Here is a 13,366-nt window from a genome sequence, read left to right on the forward strand (position 1 = left end):
TGCTCCCACTGCAGCAAGGGATTCTGGGAAATTACATGCAAATGAGCACACATTGTGTCACCTTTTGCCTGGAATATCCATTCACACTGATGATACCCATCAAGGTTGAAACCTGTCTGTGAGTGGTTTGATCTTGCTTTGCTAGTTCCATGCTGTGCTTAAAAGCTGTGTGAACGGTGATGCTTCAGCTTAAATGGGCTCCATGTGAATGGATATTCCAGGCAATAAACACAAGTGACCCAGTGCCATTGTAAGCCCTGCATGCCCATGCCATCACACTGCCTCCACCGTGTTTTACAGATGATGTGGTATGCTTTGGATCATGAGCCGTTCCAAACCTTCTCCATACTTTTTTCTTCCCATTATTCTGGTACAGGTTGATCTTAGTTCCATCTGTCCAAAGAATGCTGTTCCAGAACTGGGCTGGCTTTTTTAGATATTGTTTGGCAAAGTCTAATCTGCCCTTTCTATTCTTGAGGCTTATGAATGGTTTGCAACTTGTGGTGAACCCGCTGAATTTGCTCTCGTGAAGTCTTCTCTTTATGGTAGAGTTGGATAATGATATGCCTACCTCCTGGAGAGTGTTCTTCACTTGGCTGGATGTTGTGAAGGGGTTTTTCTTTACCATGGAAAGGATCCTACGATCATCCACCACTGTTGTCTTCCGTGGACGTCCAGGCCTTTTTTGTGTTGCAGAGCTCACCAGTGCGTTCTTTTTTTCTCAGAATGTACCAAACTGTTGATTTGGCCACTCCTAATGTTCCTGCTATCTCTCTGATGAATTTTCTTTTTTTTTTGCAGCCTAAGGATGCCCTGTTTCACTTTCATTGAGAGCTCCTTTGACCGCATGTTGTGGGTTCACAGCAACAGCTTCCAAATGTGAATGCCACACCTGGAATCAACTCCAGACGTTTTACCTGATTAATTGATGATGAAATAACGAAGGAATAGCCCACACCTGTCCATGAAAAAGCTTTTGAGTCAATTGTCCAATTACTTTTGGTCCCTTGAAAAAGAGGGGGCTACATATTAAAGAGATGTAATTCCTAAACCCTTCCTCCAATTTGGATGTGAATACCCTCAAATTAAAGCTGATAGACTGCACTTTACGCCCATATTCATTATTTAACTGTAACTTGAAGCCGAAATAACAAAACTTGAATCAGTGTCCAATTATTTCCGGACCTAACGTGTGTGCATATGTGTGTGTATATATATATATATATATATATATATATATATATATATATATGTGTATGTATGTATATATATATGTATGTATATGTATGTATATATATATATATATATATATATATATATATATATATATATATATATATTGTGACAGAAACCAGGGGATGGTAATAAATTCCGTATATAGGGCTCCCAGGATACTAGACAGTTTCTATCCTGTTTGGCCTGGGAGTGCAGCCTTATAATACATACACTCCATCCCACAGTTTGGCAAGCGCTGGAACTGAGGGATGAGAGAACCAGACCAGAGTTTGTCTGCTGCCTGATTTCTGTCACCTGTCATGCTAATTAGGAATCAGGTATGAAAGACTGATTTCCTGTTTGCTCTGGTCTCCCCACCAGAGCCAGGAGGCTGGAAGGCTGCTGAACTACAGAGGGGAGAAGCCTCTTCCCCAAACAGGTTCAATCTTTCTGTTCATTTGTGTAAGACTGCAAAAGTACCGTGTTTTGATGTTGGAAGTGGAAAAGCCACTTCCAACCCTGAGTCAGGGATATCTAAGTTAAGTTATCGCTCAGGTGAGCAGCTTTTGTTTTGATCTGTTTTCTGTTGTATGCACTGTGGCAGTCTCAGTGCCTGGGACTGAATAAACCAGGCATAGCCTGTTTAAAGGAACAGTACGTGACGCCTCATCATTTAACCTACCCTAAAAGACCGTGTTCTAAACAGTCCCGGACAAACGACGGAGCCCCGGAGTAAGCCGTTTGTCACATATGGTGGAGAATGCGGGCAGAGCACTAGGGGGTCTGCGGGTTGAAGAATTTTGAAAAAAAAAAAAAAAAAAAAAGTTTTTTTCATCCTCTGCAAACAAGATGGAAGACGTGGTGGGTGCGCTGGTACGCAATGTCGATGCCCAGAAAGACGCGAATGAAACCCAGCAACAGCTGTTAATAGCCCAGCAAGAAACTAATGCAAACCAGCAGCAGACGAATGCAGCCCATCAACAGCTGCTAATAGCCCAGCAAGAGATTAATGCCAACCAGCAACAGGCGAATGCCAACCAGCAACAGGCGAATGCAAACCAGCAACAGACGAATGAAGCCCTGCAAAACGCGAATGCAAACCAGCAAGAGACAAACCGCTTGCTGAGAGAGGAGCAACAGCGGTTCGCTCAGGGCTTACAGCAGGAACTCGAGATCCTGAGGGGGACTATCAGTAACCTTCCACTGGCAGCGGCAGCCCCAGTACCGAAAATGACCAGGGCAAGCCACTACCTTCAGAAGATGGGACCCTCGGATGATGTGGAAGCCTATCTTCTCACGTTTGAACGCACGGCACAGAGAGAGGGATGGCCAGAAGCTGAGTGGGCTGGTCTAATCGCACCCTTCCTAAGCGGCGAACCCCAGAAGGCTTACTTTGATCTAGAGCCAGCCGAAGCTAACGTCTATGCAAAATTGAAGTTCGAGATCCTCGCCCGCCTCGGCGTAACCACGGCTGTTCGCGCCCAAAGGTTTCACGCATGGTCCTTCACGATGGATAAAGCCACCCGAAGCCAGATGTATGACCTCATCCACCTCGCCCGGAAGTGGCTACAACCCGAGATCAACTCAGCCAGCCACATCGTGGAACGGTTGGTCATGGACCAGTTCTTGAGGAAACTTCCCTCTGCCTTACGCCGTTGGGTCAGTCGGAGTGACCCCCACAATGCGGATGAGCTTGTGGCCCTCGTAGAAAGGTACAATGCAGCAGAAGAGCACCCGCAACCCACAGTCGTGGAGCAACCCCACTACCCGAGGTTCCAGGACTCTTCCAGAGACGGTAAAAGGGTACCGGGGTTAAGGGGCGCTGAAGAGCGGCGACCACCTTCACGCAGCATCAGCAACAGTGGTTCGCACACTAAGGGCAATAGCCAACATGGGGAGCCGGGAAAAGGCTCTAAGTGGGACACAAACTATGTACCTAAATGTGTAAATTGTCATGAGAGGGGCCACACAGCAAAAATCTGCCCACTAAATGATGAGCCCATGCAATGCAACAGCGTGGAACCTTATTCGCTGTTGTCCCAATGTATGGGCCCTAGCCCAGAGGACCCCTTGAATAACCATCTGTGGGCATTTGTAAAGGTTAATGGTAAGAGGGTTCGGGCACTTCTTGACTCTGGGAGCATGGTCACACTAGTGTCCGAATACCTCTTGCCCATTAAGAAGAAACAGGGAAACAGTTCACAAAGAGTGGCAATTTGTTGTATACATGGGGATAATCATGAATATTCCACTGTTGATGTTTTTTTTGAAACAGAGTTTGGTTCTTTAGATTTCAAGGTGGGTATTGTACCCAAACTGGCACATGATGTGTTAATAGGGACCGACTTTCCCCATTTTCTAAAAATGTGGTCCCCCGCTCAGAATAGCGCCCAGAGTTCAATAGCGGACCATAACGAAGTATTAGAAGAAACAAATTCTTTCCCTTTTTCAGAAATGGAGGTTGACGAGGGCCCAAATAAGAAGGGGGAAAAGGAGGAGTGCTGTAAAATTCCCTTCCCCATCACTACTTTGGTAGGGAATACCCCAAATCAAGATGTTGAGCAGACACTTACCACCCCAGAACCGGATAAGACCCTCGCTGACCTAGAGGTCAGTCCTGGGAGTTTTAAGAAGGCCCAGTGGGAGGACCCCACATTAGCGGTAGCAAGGGGAAATATACGGGACCAGAATAGTACTCCTGGCCAACCAGATAGGTCACTTGCTTACCCCTACTTCGAGGTAGAGAACGACCTAGTATATCGGGTTGATAAAAGGAAATCAGTTACAACTAAACAATTGTTGGTACCACGGACATTCCGTAACGTAGTATTACACCTCGCACATAGTCATCCATTGGGGGGACACCTAGGGGTGGAAAAGACAAAAGAAAAGGTTCTCCGAAGCTTCTATTGGCCTGGGGTTCTGGCAGAAATTACGAATTATTGTTCCTCATGCCCAGAATGTCAGATCACTGCCCTGTTCAAGGCGTACCGCAGCCCATTGGTACCCCTTCCCATAATAGAGGTACCATTTGACCGGATTGCTATGGATCTAGTAGGACCCCTAATAAAGTCTGCTAGGGGACATCAGCATATATTGGTAATATTAGATTATGCCACCCGATATCCGGAGGCAGTTCCCCTACGTAGCACCTCAGCTAAAAACATAGCAAAAGAGTTAGTAGTTCTGTTTTCCCGGGTCGGGATTCCTAAAGAGATTCTATCTGACCAGGGAACACCATTTATGTCCCAAGTAACGAAAGAGCTATGTAAACTCCTAAAAATCAAGCATCTCAGAACCTCAGTCTATCATCCACAAACAGATGGTTTAGTGGAAAGGTTCAATAAAACCTTAAAGAGCATGTTACGGCGGGCGGTTGATAAAGATGGGAAAAACTGGGATTGTTTGTTACCGTACCTGTTATTTGCCATTAGGGAAGTTCCCCAATCATCCACTGGCTTCTCCCCGTTTGAACTATTGTATGGCCGACACCCAAGGGGCTTACTGGATATAGCCAAAGAGACTTGGGAACACGAGGTTACCCCTTACAGAAGTGTAATAGAGCATGTTGCCCAGATGCAGGACCGCATTGCTGCAGTCCTACCCATAGTGAGGGAACACATGGAGAAAGCTCAAGAAGCACAGAGGAATACATATAATAAGGGTGCTAGGGTCAGAATTTTTTCTCCAGGTGATAGGGTACTAGTTCTGGTTCCCACCGTGGAGAGTAAATTCCTTGCTAAATGGCATGGGCCATATGAGGTCTTGGAAAGAGTGGGAGAAGTAAATTATAAGGTAAGACAGCCAGGTAGGAGGAAACCTGAGCAAATTTACCATATAAACCTACTCAAGCCCTGGAAAGATAGAGAAGTCTTGTTAACCCTAGTACCCCCAGGTCCGTCAGAGAATCAAGAAACTGACCCAGAGGTTAGCATAGCTGAAACCCTGTCTGTTCATCAGAAACGAGAGGTTCAGAATTTAGTGAAAAGAAACAAAGAAATCTTCTCTATACGGCCAGGTAGAACTAGCGTAATTGAACATGACCTAGTCTCTGAACCGGGGGTCCGAGTTAACCTTAAACCGTACCGAATCCCAGAGGCCAAAAGAAAGGCTATAAGTTTAGAGGTTAAAAAAATGCTAAAACTAGGTGTAATTGAGGAATCCCAAAGTGGGTGGAACAGCCCTATAGTCTTAGTCCCAAAGCCAGATGGTACAACAAGGTTTTGTAATGACTACCGGAAACTAAACGCGGTGTCAAAATTTGATACTTATCCTATGCCCAGGGTAGATGAACTTGTAGAGAGACTGGGCAAAGCCCGATATCTCACAACCCTAGACCTAACAAAAGGGTACTGGCAGGTTCCCCTCACAGAAAGGGCAAAAGAAAAGACAGCCTTCTCAACCCCAGACGGCCTCTTTCAGTATAAGGTGTTGCCTTTTGGCTTACATGGAGCTCCCGCCACATTCCAAAGAATGATGGATAAAATTTTAAAACCACATGCTCGGTATGCTGCCGCCTACCTGGATGATGTGGTAATCCATAGTGAAGATTGGCAATCCCACCTTCCAAAGGTCCAAGCTGTGCTTGACGCAGTCCGGTCTGCTGGACTAACTGCTAACCCCGCTAAATGCACTATTGGTCTGGAGGAGGCCAAGTATCTGGGATATTCTATTGGCAGAGGTTTACTCAAACCCCAAACACTCAAAGTGGAGGCGATACAAAATTGGCCAAGGCCAGTTACAAAAAAACAAGTAAGGACCTTTTTGGGGTTAATTGGGTACTATAGAAGGTTTATTCCCAATTTTGCAACTAAGGCAACCCCACTAACTGACCTCACAAAAGCAAGAGGACCGCTAATGGTAAAGTGGTCCCCCGAAACCGAACAGGCCTTTAGAAGCCTGAAAGAAGCTCTCTGTGCCCAACCAGTGTTGGTCACACCTGACTTCTCCAAAGAGTTCGTAGTCCAAACCGACGCATCTGAGGTAGGGCTGGGGGCGGTACTCTCCCAGGAGTCTCAAGGTGAGGAGCACCCCATCCTTTATTTAAGTAGGAAACTAAATCCCCAGGAGAAAAATTACTCCATAGTAGAGAAAGAGTGTCTCGCAATAAAGTGGGCTGTAGAGACGCTCAAATACTACCTGTTGGGGAGAAAATTCCGGTTGGTCACAGATCATGCACCCCTTACCTGGATGTGTCAAAACAGGGAAAAGAATGCTAGAGTGACCAGGTGGTTCCTAAGCCTACAACCCTTTAAATTTTCTGTGGAACACAGGTCAGGGCACAAACATGGCAATGCTGACGGGTTGTCAAGGATGCACTCCCTAATATCCATGGTCGCTCATCCCTCGAGGTCTGAGCTGGGGGGGAGGATATGTGACAGAAACCAGGGGATGGTAATAAATTCCGTATATAGGGCTCCCAGGATACTAGACAGTTTCTATCCTGTTTGGCCTGGGAGTGCAGCCTTATAATACATACACTCCATCCCACAGTTTGGCAAGCGCTGGAACTGAGGGATGAGAGAACCAGACCAGAGTTTGTCTGCTGCCTGATTTCTGTCACCTGTCATGCTAATTAGGAATCAGGTATGAAAGACTGATTTCCTGTTTGCTCTGGTCTCCCCACCAGAGCCAGGAGGCTGGAAGGCTGCTGAACTACAGAGGGGAGAAGCCTCTTCCCCAAACAGGTTCAATCTTTCTGTTCATTTGTGTAAGACTGCAAAAGTACCGTGTTTTGATGTTGGAAGTGGAAAAGCCACTTCCAACCCTGAGTCAGGGATATCTAAGTTAAGTTATCGCTCAGGTGAGCAGCTTTTGTTTTGATCTGTTTTCTGTTGTATGCACTGTGGCAGTCTCAGTGCCTGGGACTGAATAAACCAGGCATAGCCTGTTTAAAGGAACAGTACGTGACGCCTCATCATTTAACCTACCCTAAAAGACCGTGTTCTAAACAGTCCCGGACAAACGACGGAGCCCCGGAGTAAGCCGTTTGTCACAATATATATATAAGCAATACGATACCGTTTGGAAACGAAATCAGCAGGCAGCACCCCAGACTTGAACAAACAAGTGTATTGAAAAAATAAACACAAAACCAACGTTTCGGTCCACGAATGGGCTTGTATCCGTGCAGGAGCAACAGGCAATAATGTCCAAAGTATGAACTATATTTAACTCTGAGCTGGGATCTCTCCTCTCCCTGCTGCATTCTCCAGAAGTCCAGTGACGTCACGCTCGCTATCTCGCGAGACTGGAGGAGCAATTCAGGACTACTGGAAATCAGCTGCAGACGGATCGGTCGCAAAATCTCGGCGTTCCACGTGGAGAGGAAAAGACCACCATACAGACCAGCAGGAAGGAGAGGAACTTATGTGTCCTACATGCCTTAACTTTTGGCTACTTTGTAAGTAGCTGTCTACTTTTGCGCTTATATCAATACAGAACGTACTTCACCATATTTTGTTTCTCTTCATTCATTTCAGAGTATTCATCTCAAAGACATCAGACACTGTTTCCATCCGTACTATGCTCTCTTTTTTATTACATATAGCGATTTTTGCGCCTGTGTTTTTTCCCCCTTGTTCCATATATTACTACTGTGTATAGTGTAACACTATGGCAGCATTTATCGTTACATTTCATTGTTTTACTGTGTTTATATGCGCACTTAGTTGATATATATATATATATATATATATATATACACATATATATATATATACATATACATATATATACATACATACACACACAACACACACCAATATAAAGATTTTCCAACAAACAAAGATATGCCAAGTCACTATTTGTTGCAATGAAGAATTCTCATGCAGTGGTTGAAGTGGCTTAAAAATTCAAACTATGATTTTGATTCATTAAATATTGGGTAATAGCTCTTTAGACAAATTTAGGAACATTTAAGTAATATACATGCTGCAAAATAGGAAGAGGGAGAGGCTTTCTAAAATAAATACATTTTTGAAGAAAAACAGAATTGTACGTTTCTGAATAATAGTAATAGTAGTTACTACGCACACTCTTACCCAGTGGATCCCAATCCTTTCCACAGTCCCCCAAGCTAAACCAGGTTTTTGATGCAACCTCACAACATTCTATTCATATAGAGTACACGTAGGTGCAGTCAGTTATGTGGGAGTGCATTGGTTAATCCTAAATCCTGGTGTGGCTGGTGGTCCCTGAGTAGCGTTTTAATAACAACTACCCTAATATTATCACACTTTGACCACAGTTCTCAAAAACAGACATACCAAAGTATGAAAGTATATTTCAAAACACTCGTTTTAATTTAAATCTTTAATAATATTGTATAAAAATGTCAGTTTTCAAGCAAAGTAAAAAATACATTTAACAGGTCCAAAGGAACTGTAAGTAAAAAATGTCACGATAGCAAAAAAACAGCAGCAATTATGGATCATGTGTACAAAAATAGGCTATTTCCGTTCTTTTTGTTTCATAATTTGTTGTCTTGTGTATTCCCATATCAAGAGGGCGCCGCTTACGTGGACATTGAGTGATCTGATTATACCTTGTTGTGGAATTTCTACACAAACATCAAGATGCTGAATTAGGTTGGCAGGGATTCCTTCCCGTTCATTTCTAGAGAGAAGACATAGGTAGAAGGTTAGAGCTTTGACAGCAAAGGAACTTGACTTCAGACACACAAATAAAAACATGCTTTATAATGCATGCCCTTAATAATAGTTTGTAGTCAAAAGATCAACTGAGACTTTTCATGCTCTTTAACTGTAACCCAAAAGTTTATATCAGATGTGTACCCTGAAGAAGGTTTCTACTCCCATGAGTAAGGTCCCCTTGGGTATCTAGTCTTGATGTGAACAATAAATATCTATATTGTTTCACTGTGTGTCCAGCACTGGTTTTGACATGTTCTGAATGGCTACGCCAGTTTATTTGCTGTTATTGCTACATTTTATCTTGCACGGATGCTATCTTTATCTGTGAAGCGTGCTTCCCCTACTACCTCTATCTACAGTATATGTAGAGCAGGACTGTATTTTCAAATGACATCTATGTTAATAAATGTCCTTGTGCTAGCAAAGAATAGTTTACACCTGTAATCCTTTGTTTTACATCATGTATAATTGGATCCCACAATGCAGCAAGCTAAAAAGCAACATGTGTTTTCTATTGGCATGACTAGGCAGGTTGAGAAATTCTCAGTGGACTGCTTAGTGCTTTTCACCTAATTAAATTAAAATGGTAATTAAAAAGTGGCTGCTAAATAAGGAGACTGAATTGTTTTACTATATTTAATAATTCACCCTAATCGGATTAAGCACAATGAAAAATGCATTGCTGAAACTATATTTCAGCAATCATAGTTTATTTCTCTAAATAACCCAATAGTGCATTCTGCAGCATCAGAGATAAAGAAAAAGAACATTCTATAATGGTTAACAGAGATTTGCCTCTTCCTCTTTTGTTATTAGAGGCAGTCTCATCTCAAGGGATTCCTGGAAGTGAAGATGTGTTGATTCTTTGTGGTTTCCAATAATAAGTGAGGCAAGACTATGTTTAGAAAAATAACCACAAAATGTGTGCAAATGAAACTAAAATATGTTTTATCTTCCACAATTGTTTGCAGAAATATAAGTTAGAGGAGCAATCCCTCCTAGGATTAAAGTGTACTAAATGCAGTGACATATAAAATCTTGGCGATTTACTAAAATTCTTCACCTATTCATTTTTTAAAAATTATTTCTTAACGTTAGCTCGTTACGTTTAATTTGGTGAGCTGAGACTCGGGAGGTGTTTGATTTCCTCTGGCTACTTCCTTTTGTCTGATTTATTGTGTTCAGCAACAGTTTTGAGAGAGACAGCCATCGTCTCTCTACCCCTGCCTTGTCTTTATTGGCTTTCTTATAAGAGCAGGATGGCCGAAGAATAAAGAAAACAATTGATTGGCCAACTTTTATTGCGCTGTTTTGGGAGAAATGTTGGCAAGCTATACAGGGCAAAAACAAAACTGAAAATCAGTCTTAGGTGCTGCACATCCAGAGCCTAAAATAGGGCTTTTGCTGGAGGAGAGAGCGGAATCTCAGTTGTCTTCACAGGCTCCTCTCCAAATATTGTATAGAGGAGTCTGTCTTGCTCTCCCAAAATGTTGTAGATCTCTAGGGCAATCCCACTTAGCCAGCAACAATAAAGCCTTTCGTAGAGAACTGAAGAAACTAATTGACGTCCCTTAACAAATCTTGAGCTGCTCTTTTTTAGTTGGAAATCAATTACAAATTGTCTCTCTTAGGGACTTGTGAAGGGGGAGGGGAGAGTGTTTGTCATTAAAATGTTTCCTCTATGCTTAACCCACCCTGTCCTTAGCAGAGAACCAATAAGGAAAAAGGGAGAGGGGGAGAGAGGGTGTGTAATTTCTTGTTGAACACATCATAAGAGAGTATCCAGAGGAAATCAAAACCCCCTCCACAGTCTCAGCTCACCATGTTTTTATAAAGTTAAGTATTTTAAAATAATGAATATAAAGTTATGGTGTTTAATTTTGGTAAAACAAATAAAATAAAGACAAACATTACTGCCATTAATGCACTTTTCCCTAGGAGGGCTTGCCCCTTTAAAACAAGTTTAATTAACATACAGATAATATAGATACATCCCCATAACAATTAATTGAATTGACACATGCAAGGATGAATTTCTTTATAACTTACCCAAGCAACAAAAGTGATTTCTCTGGAAAACTATATTCAGTAAGGTCAGAACTTTTCGCAGTTTGCTCCACTCCTATAATTGTGTACCCTTCTGTTTTTTTCAGCTGCAAGTATTCAAGAAGCTGAGGTGGCTTTACCTAATATATAGATGAAATGTATCCAGTGTTTTCAGAATATTTTGATGTTAGAATAAAAAAATATATATATATAAACCATCACTATCTATTGCCTAATTTCTATATACTCAAAAAGATACTCACTGTTCTAAAATGTTTATTTAAGATCAAATATAAATTACATGGTTTAGATGGAAGTGGCAACAAACTCCATTTATCAATCAAGTTACACTAAATAGTAGACATCTTGATAATACTATCGATGAGAAAGTATTGATAATATGGACTATCAGATTGTACAATCCATCAATTGTTACAAGCGTCTCCACAAGCCAATTATGATAAGTTGCAAGACTCTGCTGTTATTGCTTCATAAACAGGTGGACTTGCTGCAACTGTCTCCTGAACCTGCACTCGTGGAGATAGGGAGCATTTTGGTTCAGGTAAGTTAAAAAATAAATAAAAGAAGCATTGAGACAGAGACAATTGCTGCTTAAATCTATAAAAGGGACAGAAGAACCCCTATGACAAAAATAATAATTTTAGGTTTTCCAGTGTGTTCCATCTTGGCCTTAAAATTATTTTGATATATTATGCCGATTTCTAAATAGTGAAGCAGGTATTGTTGAGCGTTGTAAAAAGAAAGAAAAGTACTGATTTCTAAACTTGTACGACAGTTCATTATATAACTGGAATTTGTCAGATAAAATGTAGACGTCTTAGTCTTGACTTACCTCTATAAGTGGGAGCCATTGCTCAGCAGACACACTGAGGTACTGAAACTGTTTATCATTTACATGGTGTAGGCCGTCTACAACTAATGCAGAAGCACCAAATATTTCACAAGTTCGACATAAACCTGCAAAAGTAATAAAGAAACGGAAATTATTCATTAAACTGGCATAGTGCAGATTATCGCATAGAAACGTCCACTGAAGTCAACAATTGTGCCCTAATTCGTTTTATTTTTTTAACACACAGATCTATCTCTCTTTTTTTTAAATTTTCATTGTAGAAGGACCAACATTCTCATGATCAAAGTGTAATATTTATTTGAGAGATCTTGACCATATAAAAATTACACTTTTATGATGAGACTGTCAGTTCTTCTATATTTTGTATTTTGAACGTTACATCCGTGCACCTCACAGTGAACTTTTATGTTGAGTGCCATGTACCTACCTAGACTTAACTCACGCTCTCCAAAAAGCACTAGTCCCGGATGAGTGGAAAATTGGGAGTGACCGGTGGAGCTGAAAGTCAGTGATGCGGAAGGCATTATGAGGCATCACTTTTGTCAGTTCTGCTTCTGAAGATGTTCTTTATTACACCCCGGTGGTGGACAAGTGTCCTTCTGTGGTGGACCGATGCAGGTAAATTAACGCCGAATCATATATCTATCTCTATATCTATCTTTATCTATCTATCAATCTATCTCTATCTATCAATCTATCTCTATCTATCAATCTATCTAACTATTACTTGTTGTTAAAAGTTGTACACAATCATTTCTAGACTTCAAATATCAATGTATTTTTAGACTGTATAAAAAATAAATATTCAAAAAGTTGTAATAACTAATGATGAACCAAGTTCTTGTAAGCTCCTTCACTAAAAAAATAAATAAAGTTTTCATGTGTGTGTAGAGCAGCAAAAATTGGATGGGCTGTAAGGTGTATTTTGGCACTGGAAAGTTTTTTTGACATACAGTAGCACTACATAGTATAAAAAAAATAGCCCAATCTGTGTCATTGTAGTTGCTCTTAAAATATAATTCATTCAACAAATATATATATATATATATATATATCTCAATATCTTATACCAGATTATAATAATGAAACAGTTTCACCTATAGTTTAACATTTTTTCATAAACAGTGATGCAGTTAAACACCCAATGCAATCAAAACTTCAAACTGACCGCCTAAGTTTGTTGGTTTGTCAATGAGAGATGCCACAACAATCAAACTTCCATTTGATTTTCCAAGCTTGGAAGCACGATATTGAAGGACCATTTCAAAATCCAAATCGGGAATGCTGTTTTTCCAGGGAATTATCTTTTTCTGGATATCTGTATCCATTTCCCCTAAATCAGCACCTAATACAAATACAGATTGTGTATTTCATAAGCATTGTACGGACCAATAATAATGGATAAATATATTAACTGAAATAGGAAAAGATCAATACAATCACATATGTAACTACTGTACCGTGGCATTTAAACTGTTTAACACATGGAAAACGAGGTTAGGGGAGTCCAACAAAGTTAAATAAAGCTTCACATTTAGGAAAAAGCTTCATTCCATGCTAGACCATTCACACATTT

General features: G+C 41.2%; 1 protein-coding gene across 3 annotated transcripts in view; it reads right to left on the bottom strand.

Annotated features, from left to right (window-relative positions):
* Window positions 1–13,366, bottom strand: part of TARBP1 (tRNA guanosine 2 -O-methyltransferase TARBP1) — a 113,953-nt gene that overhangs the window by 7,918 nt on the left and 92,669 nt on the right. Inside the window, exons 27-30 of one of the 3 annotated variants that reach the window (XM_075596792.1) lie at window positions 12,959–13,135; window positions 11,770–11,894; window positions 10,920–11,056; window positions 8,762–8,832 (exon numbers count right to left, since the gene is read on the bottom strand). In XM_075596792.1, the coding sequence (XP_075452907.1) occupies window positions 8,762–8,832; window positions 10,920–11,056; window positions 11,770–11,894; window positions 12,959–13,135 (510 nt within the window). Of the gene's footprint in view, window positions 1–8,511; window positions 8,833–10,919; window positions 11,057–11,769; window positions 11,895–12,236; window positions 12,390–12,958; window positions 13,136–13,366 lie in introns of those variants that run through there. The other 2 variants (XM_075596793.1, XM_075596794.1) reach the window with 2 other exon arrangements.

The sequence above is a fragment of the Ascaphus truei genome, chromosome 4, assembly GCF_040206685.1.
Source record: "Ascaphus truei isolate aAscTru1 chromosome 4, aAscTru1.hap1, whole genome shotgun sequence".
NCBI lineage: Eukaryota > Metazoa > Chordata > Amphibia > Anura > Ascaphidae > Ascaphus > Ascaphus truei.